Source organism: Hemiscyllium ocellatum, chromosome 5 (assembly GCF_020745735.1).
Source record: "Hemiscyllium ocellatum isolate sHemOce1 chromosome 5, sHemOce1.pat.X.cur, whole genome shotgun sequence".
NCBI classification, from domain to species: Eukaryota; Metazoa; Chordata; class Chondrichthyes; order Orectolobiformes; family Hemiscylliidae; genus Hemiscyllium; species Hemiscyllium ocellatum.
In genome coordinates, this window is record NC_083405.1 from 124,206,984 (window position 1) to 124,226,745 (window position 19,762).

Here is a 19,762-nt window from a genome sequence, read left to right on the forward strand (position 1 = left end):
GGCATGGATGAGTTGGACCGAAGGGTTTGTTCCCACGTTGTATATCTCTATGACACTATGATTCTATAACAAAGCTTATTCTCTTCATCTGGTGAGCTGTCTGTCGTATGAGGACCCATTTGGTAAAAATGCCCTGATTCTCCTTGCAAACTTAGACACAGCTCACAAAAATGTCCTCACTGTCTGAAAGTGTGTTTGAAGTACAATGACTAACAACATTCACTAACAAAACCAGGATATCAGAATAAAAAGAAACATTCAAGGACTGTGGAGGAGAAGGCTTTACTCAGTGTTACTCCCCACAAAGGGAGCTGTGCAGTTTCTTCCCCATCTCCCCTCTGCCCTTTATAATCCTCTACATTTAGGTCATTGATGGGATTTGATAGGAATCATAGTTGTGTTTTTGACAGCAGTTGGAGAATTGTAATTATGATCAAATCACTATACATGACTCCATTTCACACTGGTACTAGCATTGTGTTGCTAGGAAACTATTCACTATAGTGGGAGGACCTCCAGCCCAAATACACATCCTGTAAGTTCTGTGACATTCTGGATCTGAGGAACACAAGTACCACAGACAGAACAAACTACTCAGGAGTCATTTTAAAACAGCTTATTAAAGTTTATTAAGAAGCAGCAGTTTAGATTTGATGCATCAGCTGAATAGACAGGACAAGTATACAGTCTGTAAGCATAAAGGGTGGTTCACTATTGACAGATGAAGAGAAGATTGCGTGTATGTGTATGTTTGTGTGAGTGAATGTGTTTGAGCATGTGTATGTTTACGAGTACATGTGTGTCAGTGAGAACATATGTATTTGTGAGTGTGTGTCTGTGTGTTTATGGTCATGTGTGTGTTTGTGAGCATGTCTGACTGTAAGTGTGTGTGTTTGAGAGTGTGTAGATTTGTGAATTTATGCATATCTATGAGTGTGTTTGTGAATGTGTGTTTGTCTGTGAGCATCTGTGTGTTTCTTACTGTGTGTATTTTGAACACATGCGTGTTTATGAGCATATATGCATGTGACAACAGTCCAAGGCGACTTGGTATTTGGAAATCAGGGTGACCCACTAGGAACATTGAAGTGGCATTGGCTGTAATCTTCCAAGCTTCCTTTGATAGCAGAATGATGCCAAGAAGTATAGAACTGCAAATGTTACACCCTTATTTTAACATGTGTAAGGATGAATCCAATATATCCAGGCCAGCCAGTTTAATCTGGCGGGAGGGAGGGGGGTGGGGGAAGAGAGATTGGAAATAAAAGAATGAAAATGCTGGAAACATTCAGGCAGGCTGCATCTCTGGAGAGAGAAACAGCTTTGCCATTTTAGGTTTATCTTTGTGGATTTTTCTTCTTGTCAGTGTGCCATACTGTTTTCCTATTTTACGTTGGAGACATCAGACCTGAGAAAAAGCTAGTCATGAAATCAATTTGAAGAACATGAAAGAGTAGGGATGGAGAGAAAGTACAATGGGAAGGTTTTTGATAATATTGAAGCAGGGAGAGATTAAATGGCAAAACTGTTGGTGATGTGAAGCTAACTGAAGTGATTATGGTAAACCAGAATCATAGAATCCTGACAGCGTGGAAGCCGATCATTCAGCCTACTGGGTCCACACTGACCTTCCAAAGAGCAACCACCCAAATACTCTCCACTTCACTCTACCCCCATAATCCCACTTTCCCCATGACTAACCCACCTAACCTGCCCATCCCTGGATACAATGGGCAATTTAGCATGGCCCATCCATCTAACCTGTACATCTTTGGACAGTGGAAGGAAACTGGAGCACCCAGAGGAAACCCAGAGAGTATGCAAACTCCACACAAACAGTAACCCGATGGTGGAATCAAATCTGGGTCCCTGGTGCTGTGAGGCAGCAGCACTAACCACTGACCAACCACGCCATACCAGAAGTGGTGTATTTTTGTTTTACACTCTTCAGCTGGATGTGGTAGTGGTAGCAAGACCAACATTCATTGTTCATCTTTAGTTACCCTTGAAGAACTGGTGGGGAGCCACTATTTTGAATTTCAGCAATCCATCTGGTGTCAGTACAGACAATGCTGTTAGGGAGGGAATCTCAGCAAGTTCTAACATTGTGAATGACACCAAATGGAGGAGCCGGAGGAGAATTAGCGAAAATCACAAGAAGGTATGAATAAACTTATTATTACATGAATTTCCATAGGTAAGTAAAATCAGGAGGTCACATGTTCCTCAGAAAAGTGTGTGAGAGAAAAGTAATGGAGTGATCTTGAAGTGAAATGAAGGTTGATGCCCCCTGAATGATTGCGTGGGTGTGGGTACAGCCTTTGTCACGTTTGCAGTTCATCCAGGTTATTGGGTGGGTCATGCTTGTCTGTTTGTGGTGAGGTCTAAATGACATTTGGATTTGTACACGTTGGCTGGTCATTAAAAATGTTCTCTCTGGGCTCAGTGACACATAGCAATTGGAATTTTTCACAGCAGGGATTAAGCAGGCTGTGCATAAGCAACATTAAGCTGTGTTAATGCATTCTTTCACACAGCAGGTGGGAAATGAGGGAATGCTACTCATTGGAGCCTGCTATGGGTACGGTTCAGATCTCAGCGTGTTATGGGGGAGCAGTAACCTCTGGCTCAGTCTTTCCCTTTTTTGGGGTGGATGGGGCCTCTTCACACAGCTCACTGCCTTTATTAGTGAGCAAGGCCTTATAGGAAGAGATGACAGCTTCCTCATCCTCCAAGGTCACATTGATGTAGTCATCATTATCCTCAGGCAGTAATGCCAGGATTTCTTGAAGAAGGTCCTCATCCTCAAAGCTGCCTTGAGCACCTGATAATAAAAGAAACAAATTTATCAATCTACATGCTAAAGAAAGACCTATTTAAGTTCATTTATATAGCACGCTTCACATTCTCATCCCAAAGTGCTTAACAATCGACTGAGCACTTTGAGAAAGGCGTTGTGCTTTGGTGAGATATGCAATTAACTTGTGTATAGCAAAATTCCAGGACCAGCAGTGTAAAAATGATCAATTTTTTTTGTATAGACAGTGTCGGTTGAGGGATCCTTTTTTTTCATAGAATCCCTACAGTGTGGAAGCAGGCCATTCTGCCTATTGGGTTCACGCCAATCCTCTGAAGAGTATCCCACCCAGATCCACTACAATACCCTATCCCTTAACCCTGCATTCTCCATGGCTAGTCCACCTAACCTGTACAGCTTTGGACTGTGGGAGGAAACCCACGCAGACACAGGGAGTATGTACAAACTCCAAAAGGTAGTCACCCAAAGATGGAATCAAATCCACATCCTTGGGCACTGTGAGGCAGCAGTGCTGACCACTGAGCCATCATGCCACCCCATAATACTTGTCAGAGTAGGAGGGGAAAACTCATTGCACGCCTTCAGATTGGGAGAAGGTTTGATAGCAGATGGTTTAACCTGTCACCCTAAATGATCGCGCTTATTCTCACGCTGATCTGAGGCACAACCACAAGCATGTTTTTTAAAATGCCAAGGCACGAGATGCAGGATTGAGAGAGAGAGAGATTTGATCTTCAGTGGAAGGAATGAGATAAATATGTGCGGACACGGCAGACTCAACAATTAAATGGTGGAGGCTGTTCAGATGAAACGAATTTGACTGAATTTTGCAAAACATGTACAGGTTCAATGGATTTGTACCACTTCAACATGATCTTCCTCCCATTTAATTGAATTCTTACCAACAAATCCCATTATTTCTGTGCTCGCTCTTGTTTATCTAACTTATTCAGTGTCTATTGCTGAATTTGAAAATACTTCATAAATATGAAGGGCTGCTGTAAGTTCCCTCTGATACAAGTGCGTGAATGGTCTGAGTACTCAGGAAGGTGATTGTTGCACTGCTATTTCTGGGAAGGAGTTCACCGAATCTGCCATCCAGCTGATGTAGGAAATTAAACAGAAAGTACAACTGGATAGCTGGAGCTCCTTAAGTATGTTCCTACAGAGCCCACGAGACAGGTACTGATTCACCCAGTGTGGGATGTGATGTCAGTAAGGAGGAGTGATTCTCACTCAATGTAAATATGGCTCTGTCCCTTGGGCAAGGGCAAGTGAGGAAGACATACATGCGAAGTCCCTTCTGTCACTCTCAGTTACACCACAGGCAGTACATATTGCAGAGTTATTTTATTCACTTTTGCTTTCTTACCTATAGATGGAGAGGAAGGGGCTGGTGAGGCCGAAGACGAGTTTTCATCAGCAGTTAGCACTTTTGTGTTCGAAAGTGAATTCTGTTACATCAATTCAAAATGTACATTTAGAAAATGGCTCTGTAATTGTTTCTAAAGTGAAGGCATGCTAATAATGATGTTAATTCTCAAATTCAATTCAACTCAATTTTAGGAACAGGAGTAGATTATTTAGCTCCTTGAGCCTGTTCTCCCATTTAATGATTATGATTGATCTGCATCCTAACCAGTTTGTCTTATATCCCCTAAATCTTTAAAGCATAGAAGTAGGAGCAGGAATAGGCCATTTGGCCCATCAAGTCTGCTGTGCTATTCAATGTGATCTTGGCTGATCCTCTATCTCAACACCGTACTTACACTGTCTCCCTATATCCCTTAATGCCTTTAGGGTCTAGAAATCTGTTTCTTTATTAGATATGTTTAGTGACTTGATCCCCACAGCCTCAAGTGGTAGAGAATTTCACAAGTTGACCATCCTCTGTGTGAAGATATTTTTCCTCATCTCAGTCCTAAATGGCCTACCCCACAGCCTGAGACCATGACTCTTTGTTCTAGACATCCAGACAACCCAACATCCTGTCAGTCCAGCCCCTTCAGAATTTTAAATGTTTCAATTAAATCCCCTCTCACGCTTCTAAGCTTCAGTAAATACTAGTTTCTTCTCATATGACAATTTTGCTATACTTGAAATCAGTCTGGTGAATGTTGGTTGCATCTCCCTCTATGACAAGCATATCTTTCCTTAGATAAAAAGAGACCAAAACTGCACAAAATCCCAGGTATGGTCTTACCAAGATGCTGTACAGCTACAGAAACACTTGCTTGCTCCTGTACTCAAACCCCATTGTAATTAAGACAACAAACTATTTACATTCTGAACTGCTCACTATACCTATATGCTTGCTTTCAGTGACTGACATATAAGAACATTCAGATGCCTTTGTATAACAACATTTCCAAACCATCACCATTTAAATAATTCTGTCATTTTGCTTTACCTACTGAAGTGGACAACTTTACACTTAACTATGTCATGCATTTGACATGTATTTGCCCATTCCTTCAACTTGTTTCAACCTTCCTGAAGCTTCTTTACATCCTCCTCATCATTCACACTCCTGCCTAGTTTTATGTCATCAGCAAACTTAGAAATATTACATTTGATTCCCACTTCCAAATTGATGGTATATATTATGAATGGTTAGAGCCCGAGCATTAATTCAAGCTGTACCTACCAGCCACCATCTTCTGTTGCAAAGAAAACCTATTTATTCCTAATGTTTCCTGCCTACCAACCAATACTGAATACATATCAATTATTACCACCAATCCATGTCCTTTGATTTTGCATCTTGTCCAGGAGTTTATCAAAAACCTCCTGAAAATACACCAGACCTACTGGTTCTCCCTTATCTATTGTACTCATCACAGCTTCAAAAATTCCCATAGGTTTGTCAAACATGATATCACTTTCATAAGGCCATGCTACTTTTGTCTAATCCTATTGATATTTTCTAAGTTTCTGATTATTGCAATTTTTATAATAGGTACTAGCATTTTTAATACTACCAATGTTAATCTCATCAGTCTGCAATTCCATTTTCTTCTTTCCTCCTTTTTCAAACAGTGTGACAACATTTACAGTAGCAGTTTGCTCGGACTGTTACAAGAATCTACAGAACTTGAGAACATAACAACAAGCACATCCATTATTTTCCATGGCCTCTTCTATTAGTGCCCTGGCCTGTAGACTTTCAGGCATCGAGGATTTATTAGCTTTCAGCCTCAGTGATTTCCCTAGTACTTCTTTTTCACTAATACTAATTTCCTTCAATTCTTCCTTCTCATTGGATGCTTGGCTGGAAAGTTATTTGTGTCTTCTTCCATGAATGTAGAACTAAAGTAGCTGTTCAGTTATAGAGCCATAGAGATGTATCGCACGGAAACAGACCTTTTGGACCAATTTGTCCATGCTGACCACACATCCTAAATTAATCTAGTCCCATTTGCCAGCATTTGTCTCAGATCCCTCTAAAACCGTTCTATTCTGTTGTACTAGCCGCCACCACTTCCACTGGCAGTTCATTCCATATATGCACTACCCTCTATATGAAAAAGTTGCCCCTTAGACCAGTTTTAAATCTTTCCCCTCAAACCCTTAACTTATGCCCTCTAGTTCTGGACACCCCAACACAGGGAAAAGACATTGTCTATTTATCATATCCATGCCCCTCATGATTTTATAAACCTCTATAAAGGTCACCCCTCAGCCTCTGAGGCTTCAGGGAAAACAATCCTCGCCAATTCAGCTTCTTCCCATAGCTCAGACCTCTCAATTCTTGCAAATCTTTTCTAAACCCTTTCAAGTTTCACAACATCCTTCCTAGAGGAGGGAGACTAGAATTGCACACAACATTCCAAAAGTGGCCCAACCAATGTCCAGTACAGCCGCAACATGATCTCCCAACTCCTATACTCAATGCTCTGACCAATAAAGGAGATTGCTTTAACACTTCCTTGTTCTCCATTATCATTCTCCCATTTTGGTCTGAAGGGTCCTATATTTGCCTTTACTTTTTTTTTCTTTGTAGAGATATATTTACAGTGACTTTTAATGCTCTTTGCACATTTATTATCAAATTTCATCTTGATCCTCTTCTTCAATCTCTTCATCCTCCTATGCTGAATTTTAAATTGCTCTCAATTCTCAGCCTTGTTATTTTTTCTACCAACCTTATAGGATTCCTTTTTCTTATTCTTAATTTATTTTGTTAGCCATTGTCTGGCCACTTTTGATTTTGTTTTTTGGCATCAGAAAGTAATGCATAACTGTTGCAATGCATGCATTTGTTCTTTAAATATTAACCATTACCCATCCTCTATCAAAACTTTTATTAAGGTTATTCAAGCTATTATAGCCAGTTCACCCCTTCATAATTCCCTCTGTTTAACTTAGAATCCTAGTTTAAGATTGAACTACTTCACTTTCCATCCTGACAAAGAATTCTATCATGTTATAGTCATTCTTCCTTAAAGAACTCTGCACCACAAGTTGATAATTAACCCCCTCTCATTGCAGAAAACCAAATCTAGGATAGCCCATTCCCCAGTTTATTCCTCAATACGCTGGTTAAAAAAAACATTCTGCACATACTCCAGGAATCAGTTCACAATTTATTATTTCTAATGTGTGTTTGTCCAGTCTGTACAAAGATTAAAATCACCCATGATTATTGTCGTACCATTTTTACTTGTTAAGCAAAATTATATCACTCTCATGTTTAAAATTAACAACTGATCCAGCAGCAATCACCACTTTCAAAAAGAGAATTCCAAACCTCTACAAACCTTGAATATAGAAGCATTTCTTAATTTCACTGCTTAAGGTCAGTCTCCAATCTTTAGATTGTGCCCCAATCTTCGGTTCCACAAACAAAAGAAATAACTTATATCAACCCTATTTGTTCCCCTTAATATCTTAAAACCTCAATCAGATCAAGTCTTAATCTTCTAAATTGCAGGGAATACAAACCTAGTTTGTGTAATCACTTTTAATTTATCAATTACCTTCTGTCCATCATCAGACTGGAAGTGGAGATGTTCACCAATGATTACACAATGTTCAACACCATTTGCAACTCCTTAGATCCTGAAGCAGTCCATACCCAAATGCAGCAAGATCTGGACTATATCAAAACTTGAACTAATAATTGGTCAGCAGTATGTGTCAAGTAATGACAATCTCCAGCAAGAGAGAATCTCTGCTTCTCCCTTTGACGTTCAGTGGGATTGCCATCATTGAATGCCATACTATCAACATCCTGTGGGTTACCATTGACAAAAATATTCAACCATATAAATACTAGCCAATAAATATCTAAATGTCACTAGGTACCTGCTCTGACTTTCAGGAATTGTCAGCATCTATCTCGCCCCCATCAGCTGGTAGGATTGGAAACTGCATTTTAACAAGGCCAGAAACAATCAAGCTGCCTTAGGGGCAGCACGGTGGCACAGTGGTTAGCACTGCTGCCTCACAGCGCCAGGGACCTGGGTTCAATTCCCGCCTCAGGCGACTGACTGTGTGGAGTTTGTACGTTCTCCCCGTGTCTGCGTGGGTTTCCTCCGGGTGCTCCGGTTTCCTCCCACAGACCAAAGATGTGCGGGTCAGGTGAATTGGCCATGTTAAATTGCCCGTAGTGTTAGGTAAGGGGTAAATGTAGGGGTATTGGTGGGTTGCGCTTCGGCGGGTCGGTGTGGACTTGTTGGGCCGAAGGGCCTGTTTCCACACTGTAAAATCTAATCTAAGTCTAATCTAATCTGCCTTGGCCTGGGAGGCTACAAACATCAACAATTCAGGAATACCGTAACTATTCAATATCACAGAGAGACATGGCCTCACCCCACTCCATCCCCAAAACCACTTCGGTGACTGCAACCTCCAAACTTCGAGCATGGTACATGTCCCATTTCCATCACCCCATCGCTGCAGCCAAAGCTAGAATCCTCGATCTCTCTTTCCTTCTTGAAGAGGCATTTACCACGGTTTTGGCCACCAGTCCCTTTTACCTTTATCTGTGGCTTGCTATCAAATATTACCTGATAGAGCTCTTATGAAGAATGTTTTACGACATAAGAGGTGCTAGATAAATCTAAGTTGCTGTTGTTATAAAACACAACTTGGACTGGGGTGGACAAAGTTAAAAATCAGAGTCTAGATCAGAGTGGTGCTAAAAAAGCACAGCAGGTCAGGCAGCATCCAGGGAGCAGGAAAACCGACGTTTCGGTTCATTCCTGATGAAGGGCTTTTGACCAAAACGTTAGCATCTGAGGAGCAGGAAAACTAACATTTTGGACAAAAGCCCTTCATCAGGAATGAACCGAAATGTCGGTTTTCCTGCTCCCTGGATGCTGCCTGACCTGCTGTGCTTTTCCAGCACCACTTTAATCTCAACTCTGATCTCCAGCATCTGCAGTTCTCATTTTCGCCAAGTTAAAAATCACACAACACCAGGTTTTAGTCCAATTTGTTTTCACAGAATTACATTTTCTTTTGCTCAAAAATTGCATGAATCCGTGTAAAACTCTGAAAATCTATGCGGAGGGTTTGTCAGTGACTCAGCATTGGGACACAGACTGACTTCACACCTACTGTTAGAAACACTGAGCTATCTTGAGAACGTAATTTAAAAGTAGTTCTGGGATTTACATAGCAAAGAACAGAAACCAGCATATCCCATGCTAAAAGATGAAAGATTTAATCTAAAATTGTTTAATGTATCAGATCTCCATGACACAGGACTCCTTCAGCTGTAAATTCTGTGTTCATGATCTTATTCTCCACAACTTAATGAAGGAGTAGCACTCCGAAAACTAGTGTTTTCGAATAGAGCTGTTGGACCATAACCTGGTGTTGTGTGATTTTTAACATTGTTGTAAACAGCTCAGTTAAAGTTGCGAAGAAATTCATCACCTTGGTTTAATGTGTAAATCTATCCACTCTCGTGACTTTAATTTTACCTGGTTTCCCTGATCAGGCCTCCTGTTCTCCTCAGGTACATCAGTATTACTCTTTGTAGCCTGTCTGCTCAGCTGCTGCCTTCTTTCATCCATTTCTCTCTTTTGCTGCTGAGCTCTCTGTTTGAAATCAGGAAGTAAAAGTTGATTAACTTGAGAAGAGCGGCTGATGGTTTCTGGCAAGAGTTTAACAAATGGAGTCTACGTAATGGAGATCTTTCCCAGATACAAAAGCACTAGCTCCAATCTCCATGGTGAGGCTAAGACCAGCAGCAACATTGCAATGTAAAGAGGGTATCCACATCATCAGTGAACCATTCTCCAAAATATTCCACTGGCTGGTGTATGCTTAAATAGTGATTTAAAGTCGAAATGTGCGGGCCTGGGAAAGTACACAGGTCAGGCAGTATCCAGGAACAGGAGAGTCAACCTTTCAGGCATTAGCCCTGAGGGTTTATGCCCAAAATGTCGCATCCTCGGATGCTGCCTGACCCGCTGTGCTTTTCCAGCGCCACACTTTTCAACTCTAACTCTCCAGTATCTGCAGTCCTCACTTTCTCCTAAATGATGATTTAAGTTCACTTTTGGCAATGAAGATACATGAATCATTGCATGTCTCCATTTGTTGGAGATGGAGGCCTTCAGGCCCTCTTGGTGAAGGGAAGGGAGGGCACCATTAACTCAAATCACAACCACAATCTCACCAATAGATAGGTGGACTGGGGACTGGATCCCATTTGACACATTGAGACATGCACCATTTGCAACAGTGGAACCTTACTACTTCAGAAAGGGATCAGGGTGGCTTAGCGCCAGGGACCTGTGCTTGATTCTACCCCCGATGACTGTGTGCGAAGTTTGCACTCTGCGTGAATTTCCTCCCATGGTCCAGAGCTATGCAAGTTTGGTGGATTAGCCATGGGAAATGCAGGGGGTTGGGTCTAGGTGGGATGTTTTTTGTCGGGTCAGAATGGACTTGATGGGCCAAATGGCCCTTTTCTGCACTATGATTCTCTGATTGAGAAACAGACTGCAGAGGTCAAAGTGCTAATGCCTTAATGTGAAACAATGACTTGCACTAACCTCCCTTCTTTTTCTAATGCGCATCTTGGCATCCTCGATGTTGCCCTCAGTGGCCCGTAAGGCGAGTCGAGCTTCCCGGATGGTGAATCCTTGATTTACAAGGTCAGCCAAGTCTGAATCATCCAATCTCAAACGTTCCAGTAGTATCCCTGCCTGAATATAGATTGAAGAGGGCAAACAACTCCTTCAGTTACACTAACCCATTCACTCGCATTAATCTCAGTAAACTATTGCATCTCAGTAAAATGGAGCACAGAGTTCATGCTGTGAAGCTGCTGAATTCAATATTGAGTCCTCAAGTGCTGAAGTGGGAAATGAGGTGCTATACCTCCAGCTTGTGATGGCATTTTCTGGAAGTCTGCCACAGACCCAGGATAGAAATATCAGCACGAGGGCAAGATGGTTCATTGAAATGGCACATGACCAGCAGGTTGGGGCCATATCCTACAGGCGGAGCGGGGATGCTCAGTAAAAGTGGTGACCTGTTGCTCGCTCAGTCTAACCATTGTAATGAGACCCACCTTGTGAGCAGTGAATGCAGTAGGCTAATTAAAAACAAAAAGAACTGCGGATGCTGTAAATCAGGAACAAAAGCAGAAATTGCTGGAAAAGCTCAGCAGGTCTGGCAGAGAAATCAGAATTAACTCTTTGGGTCTAGTGACCCTTCCTCAGAACAGATGGTAGCTTGGAAAATGTTGGTTTATATACAGAATGCAGGGTGGAGGCAGGGGGTAAGGAGTAAATGCTAAAGCCCAAAGAGAGAGATGAACAGTTGGACAGATACAGAAGTGGTTAACGATTTGACTGGAAGGGTGAATAGTTGTAATTGCAGACTGTTCGTGGCTAACAATACGCAATGTGTAATGGCAGACTGTGACAACAAGGCCTGGTGTGTGGAGTAGGGGGCTAGAACATGGGCGAGTTCTTGCCCTAAAATTGTTGAACTCGATTTGAGTGCAGAGGATACAGAGTCCTACCTTGCCCTCTCTTTCAACTGGTCCATCTCTGATTCCTTTCATTTCCTCAACATCTTTGTTTCCATTTCCACAGCCACTCATATCCACCAACTTCCACCCTACTTCCTGTAAAGACTCCATTCCATTCTCCGAGCTCCACTGTCTCTGTCTCATATGTTCCGATGAGGCCAACTTCAACAAGGGAGCCTCCGAAATGTCCACCTTTTTCCAGCACCATTGTCGACAGGACCCTCAACTGGGTCCGACACATCTCCTGCACTTCAGCCCTCACCCCCACCTTTCCTTCCCGCAACAGCAAAAGGGTTCCCCTCGTCCTTACCTACCATCCCACCAGCATCCACATCCAGAAGATCATCAGTCGCCATTTAGAGTCATAGATGTACAGCACAGAAACAGACACTCCCGTCTAACTCATCCATGCCGACCAGATATCCCAATCCAATCTAGTCCCATCTGCCAGCACCCAAGCCCATATCCCTCCAAACCCTTCCTATTCATATACCCACCCAGAAGCCTTTTAAATGTTGCATTTGTACCAGCCTCCACCACTTCCTCCGGCAGCTCATTCCATACATGTACCACCCTCTGTGTGAAAACGTTGCTCCTTAGGTCTTTTTTATATCTTTGTTTAAAATCTTTTCCATCAATATTAATACAGTTGTATCACTTTACGTTTCGTGCCACATATAGCAAGGTCTCAAATTACATTCTATTGCGGATGATTTTGCAATTGTGTTAGCTGACCTTTAAACCTTTCATCATCAAACAATGAACTGAAGATGCTGAAAATCTGAAACAAAAACAGAAATTGCTGGAGAAACTTGACATCTGGCAGCATCTGCGGAGAGAGAGAAATGAGGTAACGTTTCAAATCCTGCTCTGAAGAAAGGTCACTGGACCTGAAACATTAATTCTGCTCTCCTGCCCCCCAAATGCTTCGAGACCTGCTGAGTTTCTCCAGCAATTTCTGTGTTTATTTCTGGTGCTCTTCTTGTTTTCAAGTATCTCCTTGGACTTGTTCATCATGATCACTATGAACTGTTCCAGCCCAACAACTTTCAGGGATAGCTGTGATTTTCCAGTTCCGGCCTTTAGCACCTCTTTCTTTTTAACTGCTCCAATATTTGCGGACATGCTTTTTCTTCCAAAGCTCTGGAATTACCCCCTTAACCTTGTGAGCTTTGTCTCCTCCTTAAACATACCAATTTTGACTAAGCTTTTGGTCACCTCCTTTTGCAGCTCAGCATCAGATTTTGTATTGCAATTGTTCTTCATTGGATATTTTATTCTGTTAAAGGAAATTGCAGGTTTCATTGTTGTTGCTGTTGAAGGAGACCCTTACCTAATGCACTCATCACCACCTACACCATCAACAAGTGCTTTTATCTTCAGGGTAGGAATGCAGATCATGCACCAACTTACAAAAAAAAAGACTGGAATTTTTCCTCTTTAACTGAAGCTAAACATTTTACCTTATTTAGGTTCTGCTCAGCATCTTTCTCCATCTGGTTGTGATAAAACCACACTCCCCACAGCACATGGAGCCGAAGGGACTGTATGTGATGTCTCCCACTGTCATCCTGCAGAGAGAAAAGTGGAGAGTTCCTGAGAAGACACTTTTGAATAGGATTCATTAAAAGCTGCTGCACTGTTGTATTAGCAGCTGAGGCTCTGTCTGGAACCTGCAACTATATTCTTTTAGTCTGAGACCACCTCAGACTAAATGTATCAAGCATTTTAGGATGCTCCATGTCTTTTGCACCTCCCCCAGCTGTGGTTTCTGAAATGGTTTTGCTTTTCTCAACAGATTTGAAGCTACTGACCAATTGGTTTTATCGCCGCACTATTAATCCTGAGGCCTTAATAATGTTCTGGGGAACTGGGTTCAAATCCCACCACGGCAGGTGCTCGAATTTAAATTCAATAAAAATCCGGAATTAAGAGTCGAATGATGACCATGAATCCATTGTCAGTTGTTTGAAAAATCCCATCTAGTTCACTAATGTCCTTTAGGGAAGAAAACTGCCATCTGGTCAGGTCTACACGTGACTACAGACTCACAGCAATGTGGTTAACTTTTAACTGCAATCTGGGCAATTACGAATGGGCAATAAACGCTGACCTAACCAGCAATGCCCTCATCCTGTGAAACAACGATGCTGCCAAACCAGCCGAGTGCTGGAACACAGGAACAGGAAGATGCCATTCAAGCATTTAAGCTTGTGTCACTCCCAACCATTGAGATTGCAGCTGATCTGTGGTCTAGCCCGTGTACTTTTCTTTGTCCCACATCTTGGGGTGTAGGAGACTGAGGGGGTGACCTTATAGAGGTCTATAATATCCTGCAAGGCATAGATAAGGTAGGCAGCCTACAGCTTTTCCCCATGTTAGGGTAGTCTAAAACTCAAAGGCATATGGTTAAGGTGAGGGAGGAAAGCTACTAAAAGGTCCAGAGGAGCAATTTTCCACATAAAGGGTGGTGAGTGTCTGTGAAAGGCTGCCAGAGGTAGTGGTGGAAGTGCATACAACCTTTTCATTTAAGAAATACTTCAACAGGTACATGGATGGAATAGGTATTTCGAGGGATATGGACCAAACGCAGGCAAATGGGACTAGATTAATTATGAAAACTGGGTGATATGGACAAGTTGGGTTGAAGAGCCTGTTTTCATGCTGTAGACCTCTGACTCTATCTTCTAATGCCTTTGGCTAACAGAAGTCTATCCATCTCAGTTTTAAAATTAACAATTGATCTGACATCAATTATCAGTTATGGAAGACAGTCCTAAACTCTGAGCACCCTCTCTATGAATAAGAGCATCTCTGTTTCACTCCAAGCATAGCAGAATACTATTTATGCAGGTTTGGATACCTGTTTGGCTATTTATAAGATACGTTCAGGAGGGACATGAACCTGAACCTTCTGGCAGTGTGGTAGGGACATTGTCACTACACACAAGACGCCTTCATGTAGATTATTAAGTCATACTCTTGAATCTACATCAGCTGTCTGTAACATCGTTTGCTCAGTATTAGGTTCCAAGCCGACAATGTGACATTGCCCGCACTGAATTACTGTGTGAGCTGCATCTCTCCTCAGCTAAGGCTATTCTACAGATGGACAGGTCATTGTCAGGGTTTTCTGACAAGCATTGTTTTCCTACAAACATCTAATGAGCTTGTACCTAATTTGTCGATGTAGTTTTAAAGTGGGCTAACTGAATAAAAGAAGCAACAAAGGAATGATTTTAAAAAAATAAGTGCAGTTCCAAGGTCATTAGTTTAAGTAGTAGTACCATCACCAATCCTTTGGTCAATAATCCTCCAGCAGCAGGTCCCAAACCCACAACATCTATCTAATAGAAGTACAGGGTGGCTGAAACACAGGAATACTGCCATCACTGCCTGGAACGCTATCCCCTCATGATAAATGTGAGCTTCTGCATTTTGGGAAAGCAAATCTTAGCAGGACTTATACACTTAACGGTAAGGTCCTGGGGAGTGTTGCTGTACAAAGTGACCTTGGAGTGCAGGTTCTTATCTCCTTGAAAGTGGAATCACAGGTAGATAAGATAGTGAAGGCGGCGTTTGGTATGTTTTCTTTTATTGGTACAGGAGTTGGGAGGTCATGTTGCGGCTGTAGAGGACATTGGTTAGGCCACTGCTGGAATATTGTGTGCAATTCTGGTCTCCTTCCTATCGGAAGGATGTTGTGAAACTTGGAAGGGTTCAGAAAAGATTTACAATGTTGTTGTCAGGGTTGGTGGATTTGAGTAATAGGGAGAGGCTGAACAGGCTGGGGCTGTTTTCCCTAGAGCATTGGAGGCTGAGGGGCAACAAAATTATGAGGGGCATGGATAGGGTAAATAGGCAAAGTCTTTTCCCTGGGGTCGGGGAGTCCAGAACTAGAGGGCATAGGTTTAGGGAGAGAGGGGAAAGATATAAGAGACCTTTGGGGCAACTTTTTCACGCAGAGGGTGGCATGGGTATGGAATGAGCTGCCAGAGGAAGTGGTGGAGGTTGGTACAATTGCAACATTTAAGAGGCATTTGGAGGAGTGTATGAATAGGAAGGGTTTGGAGGGATATGGGCCAAGTGCTGGCAGGTAGGACTAGATTGGGTTGGGATATCTGGTCAGCATGGACGGGTTGGACCGAAGGGTCTGTTTCCGTGCTGTACATCTCTATAACACACACCATCTGAGCTTGGAATTAAATTGCTGTTGCTTCACTGGTGTTGTGTCAAAATGGTTGAACTCCCTCCTGACAGCACAATGACTGCATCAGTACATGAACGTAAGAACCAGGAGCTGGTGTAGGCAATTCAGCCCCTCAGTCTGCTTCACCATTCAATCTCATCTGTCTCACCCCATTTCCCTGCCTGCTCTCTATAACCCTTCAACTCATCACTAATTAATAATCTGCCTATGTACTTCTGAAATTTACTCAATGTCCTAGCATCATTCAATTGAGGCATCAAGGAGCCTTAGTAGAACTGGAATTAATGAGAATGGGAGACAAATTCTGCACTGCTTGGAGTCAAACCTGGCATATAGGAAGATGGTTACGGTTGTTGGAGATCAATCAGATCAGCTCCAGGACATCTCTGCAGAAGTTCCTCAGGGTAGACTCCTTGTCTCAACCATCTTCAGCTGCTTCATCAATGATTTTCCCTCTATCATAAGGTCAGAAGTGGGGATGTTCGCTGATGATTGCACAATGTTCAGCACCATTAACCACTTCTCAGATACTGAAGCAGGCCATGTACAAATGCAACAAGATCTGGACAATATCCAGGCTTGGGTTGGCAAGTAACATTAAAGCCACATAAATGCCAGGCAATGACCATCATTGATAAGAAACAACCTAACCATCATCTCTTAACCATCACTAAATCTCCCACTGTCAACTCCTTGGGGGTTACCATTGCCCATCATCATATAAACATGGTGGCAAGAGTAGGTGAGAGGCTAGGAATATTGTAGTGAGTAACTCACCTCCTGACTCCCCAAAGCCTATCCAAAATCTACCAGGCACAAGTCATGACTATGATGAAATACTCCCCAGTTGCCTGGATGGATGCAGCTCTAACAACACATGAAGTTTGATATCATCCAGGACAAAGCAGCCCGCTTGATTGACACTATCGCCATCAGCATTCATTCCCTCCACCACCAATGCTCAGTGGCAGTAGTGTATGTTACGTACAAGACGCCCGGCAGAAATTCACCAAGGCACTCTTACAGCACCTAAATGGAAAATAGCCATGGGTTTGGAAGAAGAACAAGGACAGTAGATACATGGGAACACCACCACTTGCAAGATCCTCTCCAAGCCACTTACCATCTGACTTGGAAATATATCGCCATTCCTTCACTGTTGCTGGGTCAAAATCCAGTAGTTCCCTCCATAAGACATTGTGGGTTAACCCACAGCATGTGGACTGCAACAGCTCAAGAGGGTATCTCACCATCACCTTCTCAAGGGCAACGAGGAATTGTCTACAAAAAATACCGGCCACTCAGCGATGCTACCTCCCACGAGTGAAAAAAGAAAAAAAATCCGCCACACTATGGGGTAACAAGTTACACAGATTCATGATCAAAGGGTCAAAACCAAAAGGAGTGGATAATAAATACTGACCTTGCTGACGATATTCACAATATATGAACGAATAAATGAAATAAACAACAAGCAACCTGAAATGTGAGACTGACCAACAATCTCTGTGCCATACTTAGACAAATGTGCAAATCTTGCAAGCAAATAAAAATGAACCAACCTGAAGTTCCCTGAGTCGTTCCTGATTTTCTCCAAAGCATTTGTTGAAGCATTCCTGAGCTTCTTCTAACTTTATTCTTGCATCTTTAAGGTACTCGGCTTTCTTCAGCTGAAAATTACACCAAATCATATCTAGACACAGTACTCCATAGTTGTCAATGCTGTTGAGATGCATCTCATCACATTGCCTGTAAAATGGAGCAGTACATCAAACCAATGCAAGCAGAACACTGATCCTTTTCTCTAGAGGGAATCATTCGCTAGTGTGTCATACAGGGAAAATAGAGTCACAGTCATACAGCATGGAAATAGGCCCTTTGGTCCAACCAGTCCTTGACTATGTTCCAAATCTAAATTAATCCCATCTGCCTGCATTTGGCTCATATTCCTGCAAAACTTCCCTCTTCGTGTACTTATCCAAATGTCTTTTATACTTCACAACTGTACCTGCATCCATCACTTCCTCTGGCAGTTCATTCCACACTCTAACCAAACTCCGTGTAAAAACGTCACCCCTTATGTTCTTCCTAAATCTTTTTCCTCTCACCTTAAAAAATATGCCCCCGAGTTTTGAACTACCCCACCTTGGGAAAGAGACCATTGCTATTTACCTCATCAATGTCCCTTGCAGTTTTATAAACTTCAATCTCCTATGTCCCAGCCTATTTTTATAATTCAAACCCTCCATTCCCAGCAACATCCTGGTAAATCTCTTCCGAACCCTCTCTAGTCTAATAATATCCTTCCTATAACAGGGTAACCAGAACTGGGCACAGTACTCCTGAAGAGGCTGCATTAACATCTTGTACAACCTCAACATACCTTCCCAACTCCTGTACTCAAAGGTCTGAGCAATGAAGGCAAGAATGCTAAATGCATTATTGACCATCCTGTCTGCGCGTTTATATGTGATTTCAAAGAATTATATACCTAACCCTCGACATCTCTCTATTCCAAAACACTACCCAGAGCCTGACCTTTAGTTGTATAGGTCCTGCCTTTATTTGTTTTACAAAAGTACAATATCTCCTATTCATCCAAATTAAACTCAATCTGCCATTCCTTCATCCATTAATCTAATTAACCAAGATGTCTTTGTAAATGTAGTGACTGGAACCAGGTGGATCTTATTAACTATGAGATCCTGGATTGGGATTGGTAGCCTGGGCCAATCAGGGCGCGCTGGCTGACCAAAATAAACATGGGATCGCCTAGCTTTGCTGCTCCTCTCCCTTGTAAAATTGCTGTCTCTTGTGTACAGCTGTAAATGTTTTTTTTTGTAAACTGTTTTGTAATTTGTTTAATAAAATAAAATAAAAAAAAACATGGGATCGGGCCGTTAGGGCTGACTGCCTGCCCCTCTTCTGTGGTTACTTTAGAGCCCGGGTGTCCTTGGAGAAGGAGCACGTGGTCTTCACCAACATCCTGGAGTTGTTCAGGGAGAGGTGGGCGCCGCAGGGAGTGGACTGCATTGTTTCCCCCTCCAACTCTATTTTGATTTAATCCCTGCCCTCCCCTTCACTGTTTGATCACACAGCATTGCCCTTTGATGTGAAGGGCACTGCTTGTCACTGGGCCACTCGGGTGTTTTCCTGTCTTGAGCACTGGATCAGTGTGAGTGTGTGCACCTGTGCAAGGACTCTCCTCCTTGAAGGTGTCAGAGGGGAAGGGGATTATCCCTGAACCAGCTGCCCCACATCGAGATGGCTGAAGGAAGGAAGAAGGAGGAGGAGGAGGTGGAAGGCGGTGAGAGTTCTGAGTCCTGGGCCTACTTTTGGAGCTGCAGCCTGGGCCTCGCACAGGTCAAGGGAGTGTTGCTGCTGACCTGGGGCCCACACCCACTGCTGGTTTCTGGGACCCCGCCTGGGCCTGCCTCCACCACCGCTGCCTGGGACTCTCCTGGGGCCCCTTCCCACAACCTCCACCACTGCTGCGACCTGAGGCCCATCTCCACCGCTGCTGCCTGGGACTTGCCTGTGAGTCACTCCCCAACAGGTCTGCCTCCACCGCTGCGACCAAGGGCCTGCCTGGGACTCGCCAGAGGCCTGCCTCAACTGCTGCTGTCACCTGAGGCCTGCCTCCACCACCGCTGCCTGGGACTCGCCTGAGGCCACTCCCCACAACCTCCACCACTGCTGTGACCTGAGGCCCACCTCCACCGCTGCTGCCCGGGAC

At 43.1% G+C, this 19,762-nt stretch overlaps 1 protein-coding gene across 2 annotated transcripts in view; it reads right to left on the minus strand.

Moving 5' to 3' along the window:
* Positions 1-643: 643 nt before the first annotated feature.
* LOC132816154 (NEDD8 ultimate buster 1-like) overlaps positions 644-19,762 on the minus strand; it is a 64,183-nt gene continuing 45,064 nt past the window's right edge. For both annotated transcript variants that reach the window (XM_060825626.1, XM_060825627.1), the window contains 6 exons: positions 17,589-17,775; positions 13,280-13,387; positions 10,831-10,983; positions 9,751-9,867; positions 4,191-4,272; positions 644-2,824 (listed from right to left, as the gene is read on the minus strand). In XM_060825626.1, the coding sequence (XP_060681609.1) occupies positions 2,604-2,824; positions 4,191-4,272; positions 9,751-9,867; positions 10,831-10,983; positions 13,280-13,387; positions 17,589-17,775 (868 nt within the window). In that variant the 3' untranslated portion in view covers positions 644-2,603. The remainder of the gene's footprint in view (positions 2,825-4,190; positions 4,273-9,750; positions 9,868-10,830; positions 10,984-13,279; positions 13,388-17,588; positions 17,776-19,762) is intronic.